Source organism: Petaurus breviceps, unplaced genomic scaffold (assembly GCF_028583685.1).
Source record: "Petaurus breviceps papuanus isolate PSGF00001 unplaced genomic scaffold, PetGlider_PUasm1.0 90556, whole genome shotgun sequence".
In the NCBI taxonomy this organism is placed as follows: Eukaryota; Metazoa; Chordata; class Mammalia; order Diprotodontia; family Petauridae; genus Petaurus; species Petaurus breviceps.
In genome coordinates, this window is record NW_027187273.1 from 4841040 (window position 1) to 4857406 (window position 16367).

Consider the following 16367-nt stretch of genomic DNA (forward strand, 5'->3'; position numbering starts at 1 on the left):
CACACACACACACACACACACACACACACACACACACACACACACACACACACATTTAACAATACCTATTGTAAAGAGTTCCTTGATATATGTAGAAATTATCTGACTTGACCAGGGTCTCATAATTACTAAATATCAGAAATGATATTTGAACTCAGGTCTTCCTGACTCCAAACCTCCACTCTATTCACCAAACCAAACTGCTTCTGTTAAATTTTTAAAAATAAAAGTATTATTTTTTTAAGAAAGGAAAATAGGACTTGATCTCATGAGGGTTATAATCTGGGTTAAACAATCTTTTGTGGTTCAGTCATTTTCAGTCATGTCTGACTCTTCATGACCCTATTGGGGTTTTCTTGGGAAAGATACTAGAGTATTTTGCCATTTCCTTCTCTAGCTCATTTTACAGGTGAGGAAACTGAAGCAAACAGGGTTGTGATTTGCCCAGGGTCACAGCTAGTAAGTGTCTAAGGACAGATTCGAAACTCAGGAAGACAAGCTTTCCTGACTCCAGGCCCAGTACTCTATCCACTGCATCACCTAGCGGCCCATAAACTATCATAGATGCCATCATATCAGGAATGTGATGAGAATTCACTTGTATTTAGACAAGCCCAGTCCCTGGTAGACCACGTCTTTGCCCATGTCCTCCTCAATCCTCAGTCAAGCCCAGTATCATGTATATAGTAGACAAATAATAATTGCTGAATTGAATTCTATGCTTTCTAAGAGACTACAATATAGTCTTAGCTGAATATAGTGCATAATTTGGATCTCAGAAACCAGACAGTGATTGCAACCCCATCATTGCTATTTGTCTGATGATTATTTTATCCTTCTAGAAGTAAGGCAGGGTAAGGTTTGTAGTGAAGTGATAGGTTAGATGAGCTGGAATTTCCCAGGGACAAAAAGCAGCTGCTATTATACCAGGTCAGAAGATAAATGACCGGTGCCAAGTTTTGCAAGAGCCACAACTTCTCAAACTAAGGGGAATAAGATTCAGATCACAGAAAAGCTGAGTAGGTCTTCTTGAATATGTTGTGATTCTAGCTATGCCAGAATCATAGATATAAAGCTGACCTCACAGGTCACTTAGAACAACTCCTTTATTTTACAGGTCAGGAAAGTGTAGTCTAATTATTAAGAGATACACACAAAGCTAAAACCATGTCCTTCACTAGTCTGGACCATGCTTGAAGTTCTACCATGAAAGAGTCATTTCTCTAGTTCTGGAAAGTTTTTCATCATACAGGAATAAAGCCTGGTTTAATTAAAAGATCTCCAGATTTGGGATCAAAGAACCTGGTTTCTTCCTGGCTCTGAGACTTACTACTTGTACAACCTTTCTATTGTTCAGTTGTTTCATTAGTGTCTGACTATTCAGGACCCATTTAAGGTTTTCTTGGCAGAGATACTGGAGTGGTTTGCCATTTCCTTTTCTAGCTCATTTTACAGATGAGGAAACTGAGGCAAACAGGGTTATGTGATTTGCCCAGAGTCACAGCTAGTAAGTGTCTGAGGCCAGATTTGAACTCAGGCAGATGATTCTTCCTGACTCCAAAAGTACCGCTGGCCCTCTGTCCAAAAATGCCTTAGCTTAAAAAAGCCAAGGTCCAGCCACCAAGAGATAGCACCAAACGTCTGAAAGAAGGTACAGACAAATTTGGTTTCTTATGACAGGATATCTATAGTATCAATGCAAGTTACTAACATTTTTATTCCTTCAGACATTCCTATCAATAAAAATCAAGCCCATGAATAGGCCCTGGGTCCTAAGACCAGGAAAATCCTTCCCCTCTGAGGGAGGAAGACATAGTTAAAGATAACCCAATAGATCCATTCTAATCTTGGGGGGCAATGAGGTCCGGGGCCTGTGTTTATTTCTATACCTGGTTTAGATGATTTCTGAAAGTACCAGGATTGTTGAAGGAACAACTTGGGGGTGTTTAACCTAGAAAAGAATCAGGGGACACTATTAACAAAAATAATGCAGCTAACTGCCTTCAGATATTTGAAGGGCCTGTCATGTGGGAAGAGGGATTGGGTTTATTTTTATGTGGCTCCAGAAGACATAACCAAGTCCAGGGAATAGAAGTTCAAGGGTGGTAGATTTCAGATTAATGGGAACAAACTGTAGAACAAGATAAACTGTCCAAAAATGGAAGGAGCTTCTTCATGAAGCAGTGAGCTCACTATTGCTGGAAAGGTCTCAACAAAGGCTGTAATTTATAACAATAGACAGAAAGAAGGGACTAGATTCAGCTGAATTTAACAAACAAGTGCTTCCTTGTGTGCAAGGCCCAGTGCCAGACACTGGGTATATGACGTTAAAAGTGAAACAAGCTCTACTAACTTCTTGGGCTGACTCCGTACTGTTAACTTCAAATTCCAAGTCTTCTGGGCCAGGACCATGTGTTACTGGTGCAGTGAACCTGGCAGGGCCCAGGGCATGTACTTGAGCACTGATGGTTGGGGTCAGAAGAGTTAAATGGCCTCAGGCAAAGCCTCCCTGGCCTCCTCCACTTATCTCAGAAGCCAACCCTGTCAACTCATTCACACTAAGATCCTAGGGATTTACTGTTACCCCTCCTAAGTTCAGGGCAGCTAGGTGGTGAGTGGATAGAACACAGGGCCTAGAGTCAAGAAGACCTAAGTTCAAATATGGCCTTGGACACTTAATAAGCTGTGTGACCCTGGGCAAGTCGCTTAATGCTGTTTGCCTCAGTTTCCTCATCTGTAAAATGAGCAGGAGAAGGAAATGGCAAACCATTCCAGTGTCTTTGCCAAGAAAACCCCAAATGAGGTCACAAAGAGTCAAATACTACTGCAACAACCAAACAGCAACAACAATCCCCAAGTTCAGGAAAAGGAGGGGACAAGGAAGCAACTAAGATATAGTAAGGAAAGTAAGGGGTGGGGAAACAAGGAAGGGGGGAGGTAACTTGGGGCAATGGATAGAGACAGCCCTGGGGTCAAAAACCTCTAAGTTCCAGACCTGTCACTGAAGCACACTGATCCTGTGACCCTTGGCAAGACACTTGATTTTTCTCAGACTCAGCTTCCTCATCTTCCCTATTGCATCCGGGATCAAATACAAAATATTCTGTTTAGCTTGGCCTTCAAAACCCAAAGTCCTAGCTGCCTCCTTCCTTTCCAGTCTTTTTATACCTTCCTCCCAACTACATACTTTTCCAGTCCAGTGATACTGGCCTCCTGGCTGTTCCAGGAACAAGACACGCCCATTTCTCCACTCCAGGCATTCTCTCTGGCTCTCCCTCTTCACTGCTGCCCACCAGCATCTCTGGCTTCCTTTAAATCCCAACTAAAATCTCTTCTTCTACAAGAAGTCACTCCCAACCCCCTTGAATTCTACTACGTTTCTCTCTTAATTATATCTTAATCATCCCTGTATATAGCTTGTTTGTACATATTTGCTTATTTTCTCCCACACTAGATTGTAAGCTCCTTGAAGGAAGGGACTCTTTTGTCCTTTTTTGTATTCCCAGTGCTTAGCACAGTACCTGGCACATAGTAGACCCTTAATAAATTTCATTGACTGCCTCATCTAAATCCCCAAATTGTCAGAGTGGGAACTTCCTTTATGTCCCAGTGCAGTATTCTAAGTCCGTGAGACCTAGGGCTCACTCTGTTTCTCCAGGTGACACTGAGGACCTGAACCCCTCTCAGAGCCCTTCCTCTACTTTAGTGCCTTCTGTAAGATGTCCTTCATGGTGACCTTCATAATGTCCACCTGAGTAAGGAAGAATCCATGAGCAGCATTTATTCGAACAAAGGGCAACTGTTTGACTGCAAGACCAGGAGATGACTACTTCTCAACCAAGGCCAAAGTACTAAAGCCAAATTTATGAATGGGCTCATTGGAATCCAGGGCAGGGAAGCAGTAGGGAAAGCACTGACTCTGAAGTTAGAGGACCTGGGTTCAAATTATGGTTCTATTCTTTAACTCCTTATGCGACCTTTGGCAAATAAACCTCCCTGGTTTCCATTGCTTTATCTGCAAAATGTAGGGATTATACTAGATGGTCTCAGAAGTCCCCTTCAGTCCTGGAGCTGTGATGCTCCAACCACCTCTGACTTGGGAGATAAGTCCTCTGAGGTGGCCTGAGACACAGACAGTTGCCCAGAATCACACAGAGTGTCCAAAATGTCATTAAAATGGATGTTTTCATGATTCTAATCCCAAAATTCTATTCACTCTGCCTGGCTGATGAACCACAGTGAATAGACTGTGGATATTTTTTCAGCCCTACTGTGTTCAGAGAACTGTGGTTAGCCATTGAAGAAAAGGAAAGTTTAGATAAAACACAGTCACAGTCTCTGTTCTCAAGAAAATTCCAGGCTAGTCCAGGAATAAGAGAGTCACACAGATAGCTGTGACATGCTACAGAAAATGAAGGAATGAGTAGTGACAGTTAAGACAAAGAACCCTGGACTTGCAGGAAGAGATCTGGCCTCCAATCCTTTTTCTTCTGCTTATCGGCAGTAGAGATAATTCATTTAAACCTCTCTATCTCAATTGCCTCCTGGGGACAATTGTTCTGCCACTAAAGATCTGTGTGACCTTGGGCAAATCACTTCATCTCTGGGCTTCAGTTCCTCATCTATAACAGGAAGGATTTGTACTTGATGATTCTAAGGTCCCTTCCAGCTCCAAACTTATGTATGATGCAATGTAACATACATTACCTACTTCATAGGCTGGTTGTGTAAGAAAAGGTTTTATAAACCTCAAAGAGCTATTACAGAAATATGACATGGTAGTTTACACAATGCCTTCTTCACAAGTACAAGTACTATCTCTATTTTACAAATGAGGAAATTGAGCTTAGAAAAATGTGTGCCTTTCCCGGGGTCTTCCCTCTGTTGATTATCTCCAGGTTATCCTGTCTATATCTCCTTTGTATATAATTGTCTCCTTCATGAGACTGTAAACCACTTGAAAATAGAGACTGTCGGTGGCACAGGGAAGCCATGGATGTGGTTCCAGGACATGGCACTGTGCCTGAGCTTCTGAACCGGGCTCAGACTGCGGGGACTGAGGGGCCAGTCTGAGCCTGGCTTGGGGCAGGGGAGAGCCCCAGAAAGTAGAGCAGAATGGGTCCTGGGAGGAGGGCCCTGGCCCAGATACCGACCGACCCTCCCCACCCCACCCCACCCATTCTGCTGTGAGGATTCCAGTGATTCCTTTAAACAATATGAAGAGGAGAAAGTAGATTTTTAAGGAAATTGGCCTCCACAAAGAATGGCATTCTTGGATAACCCAACAATCATCCTGGCTCATATCCAGCAATCCCACGTGACCTGCGATGACACAGGAATGTGTGAGATGGTCCTGACTGATCATGATGTGGATCTGGAAAAGTTTCATCCACCTTTGGTGCCTGGACACAATGGCTCAGAAATGCCAGTAAACAGTGTTAAAACTCAGGGCTATGTCTATGTCCAATCTGTTGATACTGCCTCAAGTTAGGACTTTGGCATCAGAAGACGCTCAAGCACAGTTCAAAGATTAGAGAAACTTTGAAAAGAGAGACAAAACCAGATAAAATGCAAGAATGTTCCATGAACATCTAAGCAAAAGGCCAGCTCAAAGATCTGGATTAAGCAGAAGACCATTTCTTTGATTCTGACCTGTTGTGTGTCTGTGACCTTGCTGAAGAAAAAAGTCCAAGTCACATGATGTTTAAACTCACCTATCTAAGAAATCACAACTACAAACATGTCTACTTTGAGTCAGATGCTGCTACTGTCAATGAGATTGTGCTGAAGATGAACTATATTCTAGAATCCCAAACAAGCACTGCCCAGGCTGATTACTTTGCTCAGAAACTGAGCAGGAAAACAAGCTTTAGCTTCCAGAAGGAGAAGTAAGGACAGCAGTAATGGCTTGAGCAAAAAACACTGATGTGCCCCCCCCCCCCTTCACAGCAGCAGCAGCAACAGCTTCCCACAGCCTTGGTGGACACCAGCAAGGGAAGGCCCTGGGCTCTCTGCAGTTCCTCTTGGTCGAAAGATCCTGATCACCATGTTGGGGATGGAATGGAACCCAGAATTTGGCAGGTCACCCTGTGCCCTTTGACTGGAGCCCCTTAAGCAGGAGCTGACTCTAGTGAAGATGGCAGATATTGGCTTAGAAGCCAGGCAAGATCACATGCTGGGAGAACTCCATTATGTAGCACATACAAACAAAAAAAGAGTGACTTCTACTTTTTTCATTGACAGATCACAAAACATTGATATATAAAAGAAAAGTGTCACTTAGAACCCAATCAAATGTCTTCTAGTTAATACTGAACAAAATGTTTACTTTTTTTTTCTTGTAATAAACTGGCATGATCTTTATCAAGGCAAAAAAAAAAGAGAGACCGTCATTTTTTTTTTTCTTCATATCCCTAGCTCCTGGTACACGGGCCTTTCATCAGTGCTTATTGACTTGATTTGTGACATAGCTAGCAAGTGTCAGAGTCTAAGCCAAGCCCTCTTCTCTTCTATGTCTGTGGTTCTAGCCTGTGCCAGTTTTGCTAAGGGCTGGCCCTGCATGATATTGGGTGTTCCTCAAATCGCACAGATAGGCAACCACTTCCCTTTTCTATATATAGGGCCAGACCTGCTATTGACCATACTTTTCATTGTAAAACCAGAGAATCCTAACATTGAGATCCAATGAAATATAGAATGTAGCTCAGAACCTGTAGGCCCAGAAATGCCACCTGGCAGACCCATCACCATTTAGACTTCAGCCAGCCTCTCTGGTACATCATTGACCAATGTGAGAGTCTTAAGAGACTCAAATTCAATTGTCTTCAGGATACATTTAACTAGCAGTTAATTAGCTAAGTGCTAGGTACTATGCCATTGTGTCTTGGGTTTAATCCCTGCTCTTGCAAGTCACTTTCCCTCTCTTAATTTTCTTATCTATAAAATGTGAGGTTTGGACTGGATGATCTTTATGAGACCTTCAAGCCAAATCCTATGATCTAATGATCTTAAGTACAAATATTTCCATTAGGATCCCTTTTACCTTTTGCTAACTGCACTAATACCAGATCTTCTTACCAGAACCGGGTCCCTGATGTCTAAGAGCTATTTAAATAGCATTCCTACCAACGCAGAGTAAGGATAAAGGAGCTGCTGGCTAGTGGCCACTCCTTTGCTCACATACTGGCTGGTTTTCTGTGTCCTTTAGCTGTTTTCCTGGGTACACACCACTCCTCTCTATTTCTATCTCATCCCCCCAGGCCTCAGATGGATTCACTTGGATGCCCTCTCACCTGCCACCAGCACTCAAGCAGCTGTTCCCCATCATGCACAGGACCCTGCAGGATTCAGGGAGGCAGCTGTGAGTTGAGGCCAATCAGTGGGAAGTGTCTAAAGGCAAACAATGTCCTCTTACAGCATGTCACTCTGCTGGGGCTGGTAGATGAGGGTGGCAGCTCCAGACAACTGCAGAGGAGCATAAGAGAATGCAGTCAAGTCTCGCTTTAGGCAAAACGTGTGTGTCTATTGCCCAGTGTGAGGCTGACCTGCATTCTAATTTCATGTCAGCTGAATCTTGCTTCAAAGGCAAGTTTTAAAAATGCTTTAAAGAGGTTTCTGTTTAAAGGATCCCTGCTTCGACATAATGAAGCCAACTTCTCAAGTGCAAATAATCACCACCCCCTCATTTCTCTGTTTCTATATCTGGCCTCTTTCAAACAGTAGTCTGCAATGACATCATCTGAACTGAATTTGCTGTGCAAATTCACATGTTGAAACAGAGCCAGGACTCTGGAAAGTTGATGAAATTTGTATCTAAACAGTCCCAGGCTCTGTTTTCTGTGCTCTGTTCATGTCCTTTTTATGCCATCCCCTCTCACCCAGTACTCACATGCTGCCCTGAATACTGCTGGTCAGGGAGAGACACGTAGAACACTAATATATGGTGAACTGAAGCAATTGTATAGAGCCTGGTTCTTTGGGGGCCGCTACATGATTGCTAGAGACTGCGCAGGACTCCAAGGAGGCAACTGAGAGAAGATAAATATGACAGCTGGTGGCCCCCCAAAATACCACCAAAGGCTCATACCACACATAATGACCCCATATATTCCCCACCCTCAAATGAGCAAGTTCTTTAACCTCTATTTGCTTCAGTTTTCTCACCTGTAAAATGGGGGTGATAATAGCCCTTACCTCACAGGGTTGATATGATGATCAAAGAAGATAATACGTGTAAAGCACTTAGCACTGTGCCTAGCATAAAATAAGTACTTTTAAAAATACTTGTTTCCTTCCCAACTCATTGTAAAATGCCTTCACGTGAGAAAGTACATCCAATAATGCATTTAAAAGTTCCTAGCAACCTCCCCAATAGTTCGTCTCATCCCAAGGCAGTGGCCAGAACAGCCACATCAATTGCCTAGCCGTGCCTTGAAAGAAAAGGGACAATCATAATCATTGGTTCCTTTATTATTTTTAGGTTGCTTGCTTAACTTAATTACCAAAACTCACCTCCTATCACTACAGAGGCTCTCAGAGGTTGGTCTCAGCCACGGTAGGGGTTGTGGCCATCACCTCAGCATGACAGGGGAGGGCCCCCACACGGGCCAGGAGGTTGTGGTGACATTCCGGGGAGCTCCCAGAGGTAGGACCAGGTGTCTTTATGCCTGAACATGGGCACAAGCTTTGTGGGGAACTGCTACCTGCACAAGAAGCCTGAGGGAAGGCTTCTGGCCTTACTGAGCCACTGGAGGCAAAGAGAGGTATGAATCTTGGCTGGTCCTCCTGGGTGGCCGCAGAGGGGTCTCCAGGGCTGAGCTGGAGGCGAAGGTCCTGGATGTAGGAAAGGGCTTGACTATTCAGCTGAGCATATTCAAAGTTGATCTTATTTGTTGAGACTTGGTTCATATGATTTAAGAAACTTGCCTGGCTTTTCTGATTATGCCAGGGACTTGGTCCCTGGTTTGGGCTCATGGGTATTTCTTGAAGCTTCCCAGTTGGAGAGAGAAGGGGATATCCAGAGCTGGCAGGGTTACAATTGCATTCATTTCGTAGCAGGACACAGTGACTCCCTACCTTCTGTCTCTTACAAAGAGCATTGCCCTCTTCCTTCCTGAGGCACCACTCAGCTAGGGGCTTGTTTTCATAGCTTATCTTGAGGGATGCCACCTGCGTCATGCAGCTTTCCAGGGCTGGCATTATGTCAGGTTCATCCCTCTTAAGGCCAGGGCTGGTCTGGCTTCGGAAGCAACTTAGGCTCAAGGGTGGACTTGACTTTTCATGGGCACTGGGGCAGGAAGAGGGACTTGGGGCTTTGTCTTCATCCAAGGTGTCTGCCAGAGTGACTTCTCCTGCCTCTACTGGCTGAGAGGAAGCCTCTGATGAAGACTGACCTTTTCCTTTCTCTGGAGATACCTGTGAGGGGTGATGAGGAAGCTCTTTCAATGGATCTCCAGTGGCTGGAAGGACCTCACCTAGAGTCCTGCTCTCATTGGAACCCAGATCCTTTTCAGGCAAGTACATCTGCCATCCACCAGCTGCTGGATGAGGCATAGTGGCCATCAAGGACCTGCCCACATCTGAGGCACATCTGTGCCCTTCATCTGGGGTCACAGGAGAACTCTCTTCCCTGTGAGGGACTTCTCTATGTTTTTCTACTGTCCCATGGTTACAGTGTCTCCTGTTGGGCACTTGCTCAGGGAGAGACAGTGGTTCTGGGTTGTCGGTTTCCTTCTCCATTGAGCCCTCATTCCCAGATCCCATAGTTGCTCCTCCAGCTTCTTGGCCTAATGGGAGACCCAAACAGGCAGGGGGGCCCCCACTTTCCTTTACTGGTGATGGCAGGGTCTGGGCCCGATCTGAGGGGGAAACAAGCTCTGGGTTTCTGCGGAGCCAGTTGATAATGCCCATGGTGAGGGAGAGCTCTGTGTCACACAGCTTCAAGAGGCACTCCTTCCCTTTCCAAGTGCTGTGGAGGAAGCTCTGGCTGATGATGTCCAGGGCTGGCTGAGGGGCCAGGTTCTCCTCAGCCCCTACATGGAAACTGTAGATGGACAGGGGAATTTCAACCGCCTGCTCAGAAAGGCTTTCCGACACACACAGGTCATCATCCAGGATGGGGCTGATCTTGGCCTCACTGGGGTCATAGAAGAGCTCATAAAGGGCATCACCACTATAGCTGTCCCGAGGGAAACGGCCACTGGGCACCCCTGGACTTTGGGCCTCCTTGCCATCATCTTCTAGGCCCGGAGAAAAAGAATCATAATAGCCTTCATCACTGGTGGAGGTGGATTCCTGATGCTCACTCTTTGGAGTTCCAGTGTCTATGGAGCTATCTTTGGAGCTGTCAGGGTCACCACCAGGAGACAGTGGAAGATCAGCCAGCATAGCCGGCTCATATTTGGGCCTTCCAGCATCACTACCCTTAGAACTCTCTAGCTTGCGATCAAACAATGCACTTTGGTGTCTCTTCACTGACCAGTTGATGTTGTCCCAGAACTTGGCAAAGTCAGTAGCCTCATTCTGAGCTGGTGAGGCCAGCTGTTCTACCCCACCCTGGAAAGAGCCCATGGCAGATGTGTTCTCTCTGGCTCTCGGCCTCCGGGTCAAAATCTCCTGGCTGCTCTCTAGCTCCAATGAAGCTGAGACCTCATCAGCAAAAATCTCCCCACAACCAGTAAGAGAATCAAAGCTTTTAAGGGAAGCCACATCTTCACACAAGGCCCCACAGTAGTCATAGGAGGAATCTGACTGTATTTCACTGTCAGACAAGTCCTGAGCCAAACTATCGGCAGCCAATGTCTCCCCAGTTTTGAAGAAGGACTTGCTTAGCCTTCCAGGTATTTCCCCCTCACCTCCTGGAGATGGCAGGTTTTTCCCTTTCCCCATCAGCATAGCCAGACTCTCTGACTTATTCTTCTTAATGTGGAATATATCCCGGAACCCCTTCTTGGATCTCTTCAGAGAAATCCTCTTCCTGGGAATGCTCTTGGCCACAGCAGGCACAAAAGGCATTTGGGGCACAAAGTGACGGTAATCAATCATTTGCTGACCACTGCAACTGGATGGGCTAGGGGTACCTGCTGGTGTTCTCCTACCATGGGCTCCTGGGTGACTTCCCAGACCAGAAAAGCTAATACTGTTGACCAGCCTCCCTACAGGCTTGTCTGCTCCCATCACACAGTCATGAGTCTTGCTCTTCCGTACCAGTTTGTAGGAAGACCCACAAGAAGCCCCAAGGTCTTCATCAGGCATCAAACGTGTCACCTTGTTGGAGAACCTGTAGTGTTTATGGGAGGCCAAATCTGCTTTCTGACTCTCCTCTTCCAAGGGCCTTCCATCAGTTCCTGCTATCCTTGGCCTGAAGGCCCCAGTTTCCTTATTCCGGAAGGCAGCCTCTGCCACGAGTGGTTTTTCATTGGAAATCTGTAAACTGGATTTGATGAAGGTCTTTCCCCTTCTGAGCTCCATGCTTACCCTTTACAACTGCTTCTGTGGAAAGAAATTACAAGAGAGAGTAAGATGGGTCTGATAGTAATTTTAAAACAAAATATCACAGTCACAAACATATAGAATCTTAGTGCTAGAAGGGACCTTGAATATCATCTAAGCCAAAACCCTTAATATTACAGATGAGGAAACGAAAGCTCTGTGAATCAAAAGGAAGGGCTAATACTAGAATTCAAGTCTACTGATTCTTAAACCACTATTGTGTTTCCTTCTCAATTTAAACCAAGTCATTTTAATTCAATCCAAGAAGAATTCATTAAGTACCTATTAAATACTGCTAAGTACCACCACATAGTTCCTATTTGCAAGGAGCTTAATTAGAGAAATGAAATAGCCCATGGAACAGCACGAGATAGCATTTAATAAAAAGAAAACTGATATAGTTCAGACCCAAGTGCATTAGGAGTTGAGAGTTCATTTGGTGAGGGAAGACTCCATGGAGGTGAGACTTGACATGGGCCTTGAAAGCTACATAGAATTTTGACAGATACAGGAGATAACAACAGTGTTGGTACCATTGGAAAGGTAGTGTGACTAACCCACACAGACTAAAAGAAATGGGTTTTGCCAAAAGTCTGGGGGAAATATGAGTACTTCTGTTTTTAAGGGCTATAAGTCACTAGCATATTTAATCTGTGGAAGATGCCGGTGTTTGTAGCCAGCTGCCAAAGGGGTTTCTGTACAGGAGAGTCAGTCATAGAGGGTTAAAGGAGGAACTCAAGAGAGGATGGCAGTGATGAACTGAGTAAAGTTTCATACCAAAGATTCAAGTGGAATGGAAACTGAGGGAGACAGGTCACAGGAAAGACAGGATGATTGTGGGAAGATGACAGAGTCAGTATCAAGATTTCCAAGACTGGTAGAGTATGAGGCAGAAACAGAACCTTAATCAAGACAGCAGGTACCCAGATATTCAAGTAGCACCAATATAGTTCTGCTATCAAGTGTAATCCTTTGAAAAACTGTCCATCACAACTCTATCCTATAGAGAGCAGGATTATTTTGAAGGAAGGCCTTCTCCAACTCCAAACTGAAGAATAAGACATAGTCTGGACAAATGGGGATGGGTTCCCTGAGGTTATCTTTGTGTTCCTTGTGCTTATCACTGTCCCTTACACTTGGTAGGCACTTAATAAATACTTATTGGACTGAATTTTTCAACTCTGCATGATAGGTTTAAGTGTATTGGGCAAGTTTCCTGAAATTCTAATGCAATATTAAAAGCTTAGACGATTGTAAATAACTGAATGTTCACCAGGATAATGAGATGCATTGCCAAGGGTCTAGTTTCCCCATGGCAGAAGGATCTAGAGAGTTGAAAATAGTGTTTCCCCTGGTCCTTAATAGGATAAGAATACAGTACTGGAGATACAAATTTTGAGTGCTTTCTGCATAAAAGGTTGCTGACTACTAAATGAAGTGGCTTTTTGCCATTGCTACTTATTAAACCATGTGCTAAGGTATTGCAGTCTTAACACTGATGAAGAGAGTAACCACATTGATGAAATAATTTGTTTCTGAGGCAATATTAAAAGTCCACAAGGACATCATGAAAGATCAACAAATGTCTTATTCAAATTAAAATAAGCCATGACGGTAGTGTTCCACTGATTTGCCAGTACAGCAACTCTATGATAAACCCCCACCCCCACCCCCACCCCAAAAAAAGATGTGTTTGGAATGACTTGCTCTTATGAACTAGTGCTGACTTCTAAGAATCACACCTTTCTTATGAGTGCCCACAGGTCACCTATTTGACTGGAATTTTTCAAGGGATCAATATCAAAACTATCAATTGCTTGTGTCTGTTGTCTATCTTTTTTCCCTAATTGAGAACCAGGACATTTGCCCATCTCCAATGACTTTTTTATTCTCCAGTACTTCAAAATTACTGACAGTGGTTCTGTAATCATACTTACAAGTTTGTGGGGGGGTTTTTTCCCAGTATCTTGTATTGTGATTTCTCTAGGCCAGGAGAATTGAAGTTAGTTGGTACTTTCTTAATATCTCCTTGGTATTATAGTAATAATGCTATTATATTATAGTATTATATAGTAAAATACTATTAATAGCAATAATACTATTCAGCATATTTATCAGTGATTTGCATTAAAGAATGAATGTGAAATTCACAAATGACACAGTTGGAATGAATGGCTAATATATTAGATGATGGATGACGAATAAAGATTCAAAATATCTCAATATGGAGCAATAATTACTAATATTGGCAAGAAGACATACAACTGGGATGAATATAATATTCTATATCTAGATTGAGAAAAAATCACTCATTCAATCACTTCAATTTGACAAACTTCTATGGAGCACCTACTATGCATAAAACATTTTTCTAGGCACAGGGGATAAAGAGACAAAAATGGATCCCTCAAGGAACTTATATTTTACTGGAAGGACACAAATACACATATAATGAAATACAAACTATTTGTAGAGGGAAAGGGCATTCGTTAAAATATTTATTGAGCTTTCTATGTGTGAAAAACCTTAATAGAATTTGGGGAAAGAAAGATGAATATGGCACAGACACTGACCTCAAAGATTTTATAATCCAGTGTTAGAACAATATGCCCTCTATACATCTACACAATTTATCTATTTGCACAGTGTCTTCTAATGAGAAATTTGAATCTGAAGAGATCAGTTCTACCTTGACTGGTGATGGGGGGGGGGGGTGGTAATCAGTGAAGGCATCACAGAGGAGTTGACACTGAGTTAGGTCTTGAAGAAGGAAGGAAGGAAGGGACCTACACACAAGATGGTGGGGAAGTTGAAAGGAGGTATGGTGAACAATATACACAAAAATAGAAGGGAGGAGGAGAAAAGAAAATAGATAATAACTGAGTTTGGCTAGGACATAGTGAATGCATAAAGTATAAGGAAGATTAAAACCATGTTGTAGAAGGTCTTGAATGCCAGGATCAAGAATTTCTATTTTATGTGATAGCCACGGGAAGTTACTAAGGGTTTTACAGTAGAGAAATAACATGATCAAAGTGGAGCACTAATTGCATAGGTCATTAGGTTGGAAGGAGAAGTGCCTAATTTGACAGTATTTTGTGCAAAAATATTGAGAAATTTAGTTAGTCATAATAGTATGAGAAAATTGCTTTTTAAAAGGGAGAAGGGATATAATTTCAGGCTTCACTAAAAGAAGTACGGAGTAAAGATGCTGAAATCCAACTGTCTGGGTGAGACAACCTCTAAATTGCCTAATATTCAGTTCTGATTGCCAAGACTAATCAAGATGATAATGAGACTAGAAACTGTCATACAAGGACAACTGAAGGAACTAGGAATATTTAGCATGGATAAGAGTAAATTTAGAGGAAGCATGATAACTTTCTTCTAATATAAAGACCGATCACGTGGGAAAGATATTAAATTTATACTGTATGGCTACAGAGAAAAGAACTAGGACAAATGGATAGAAACAATGAGGAAGTGGATTTGAGTTCAATAAAGAACTTTCTAACAATTAGAGCTGTTCAAAACTGGAATGAGTTGCCATTTGAGATAGCTCTCCAACAATAGGAAACAGAAGCCAATTGACTACAGGTCAAGGATGCTATAGAAGGAATTTACTAATAACATAGGAAATTAGATTACAAAACTATTAAGGTCCTTCTAACTATAAGTATCTATGACTCTGAAACAAAAATGGAGAAATTACCATGAAGGAAGCTGTGATCAATAATGTCAGATGCTGCTTAAAATTCAAGAAGAATAGGGACTGATAAAATTACATTAGAATAGATAATTAGGAGGCCATTGGTATTACAGGGTTAGTGACAAACTTATAAAACTGGAAAATTTGGGCACTATTTGGTGCAAATATCTAGCATGAAGAAGGACCCCTAGGAAATACGATAACTGTCTTTTAATATTTAAAGAATTGCATTGTGAATAAGGTATTAGATTTATTCTGTGTGGTTTCAAAGAACAAAGCATATTTTCCAATAGAAAATAAAGAGAGGTGTGTTTCATCTCAATAAAAGAAATTTCTAATGACTAGAGAGCTCTTAAAGGTAAAGTGACTTGCCTAGACTAGTTAAGGATAGAGAGGTATGACAAGAAAACAGGTCCTCTTTATGATGTTTCACCCTCACCACAATGAATTTCAGGCCACAAAAACTAATTTTGCAGACATACATTATCCCAATTTGCAAAAGACTGTAGCTCCCTGGGATATCCTCACCATGTACCCATAGGAGGAGAGTTTCCTAATATTCTCTGGGTGTACTTGGGCAATATTTATTATTAGGGAGTGGAACAAGTGAATCACCTAGAGAAAAGGTAGGGTATATAGTCTTTCCTTCCTTATTAGACACTGAGATCTCCTTTAGATGAGCACTGTAGAGAGGGAAATTCCTGATGCAAAAGGGAAGGCATTGCCCCTTTTTCCAAATAATCAATCTATGTATTCAGCAACCAATATGTTCCAGTCATAAGTGCCAACTGTGTGCCCAGCACTGGACAAAAGTATGCTATGGGAAATACAAAAGAAGGATAAGAAATAGTCCTTGCACCTTCCCCAACTGGCAAATGATTAAGGAATATGAATAGATAAGTTCTCTAGGAAAAAATTCAAGCTATTGATAGGTGTATGAAAAATGCTCCAAATCAGTAATAATTAAAGTAATTCATAGGCTTCACCTGATCAGAAAGGCAAAGTTGACAAAGAAGGAAAATGATGACCATTGTAGAGCTTGTGAAAGAACAGACCATTGATGTGTTATTGTTGATGGAGCTGTGGACTGATCCAGCCATTCTAGAAAACACAATTTGGAACTACACCGCAAAAGCTGTTAAACTGTGCCTACCATTTGACACAGAAA

At 42.7% G+C, this 16367-nt stretch overlaps 1 protein-coding gene across 1 annotated transcript in view; it reads right to left on the reverse strand.

Annotated features, from left to right (window-relative positions):
• The window catches only part of AMER3 (APC membrane recruitment protein 3), a 74474-nt gene that overhangs the window by 45685 nt on the left and 12422 nt on the right, over positions 1-16367 (reverse strand). Inside the window, exon 2 of the mRNA XM_069063363.1 lies at positions 8512-11490. Within this exon, the coding sequence (XP_068919464.1) occupies positions 8533-11469 (2937 nt within the window). The 5' untranslated portion in view covers positions 11470-11490 and the 3' untranslated portion in view covers positions 8512-8532. The remainder of the gene's footprint in view (positions 1-8511; positions 11491-16367) is intronic.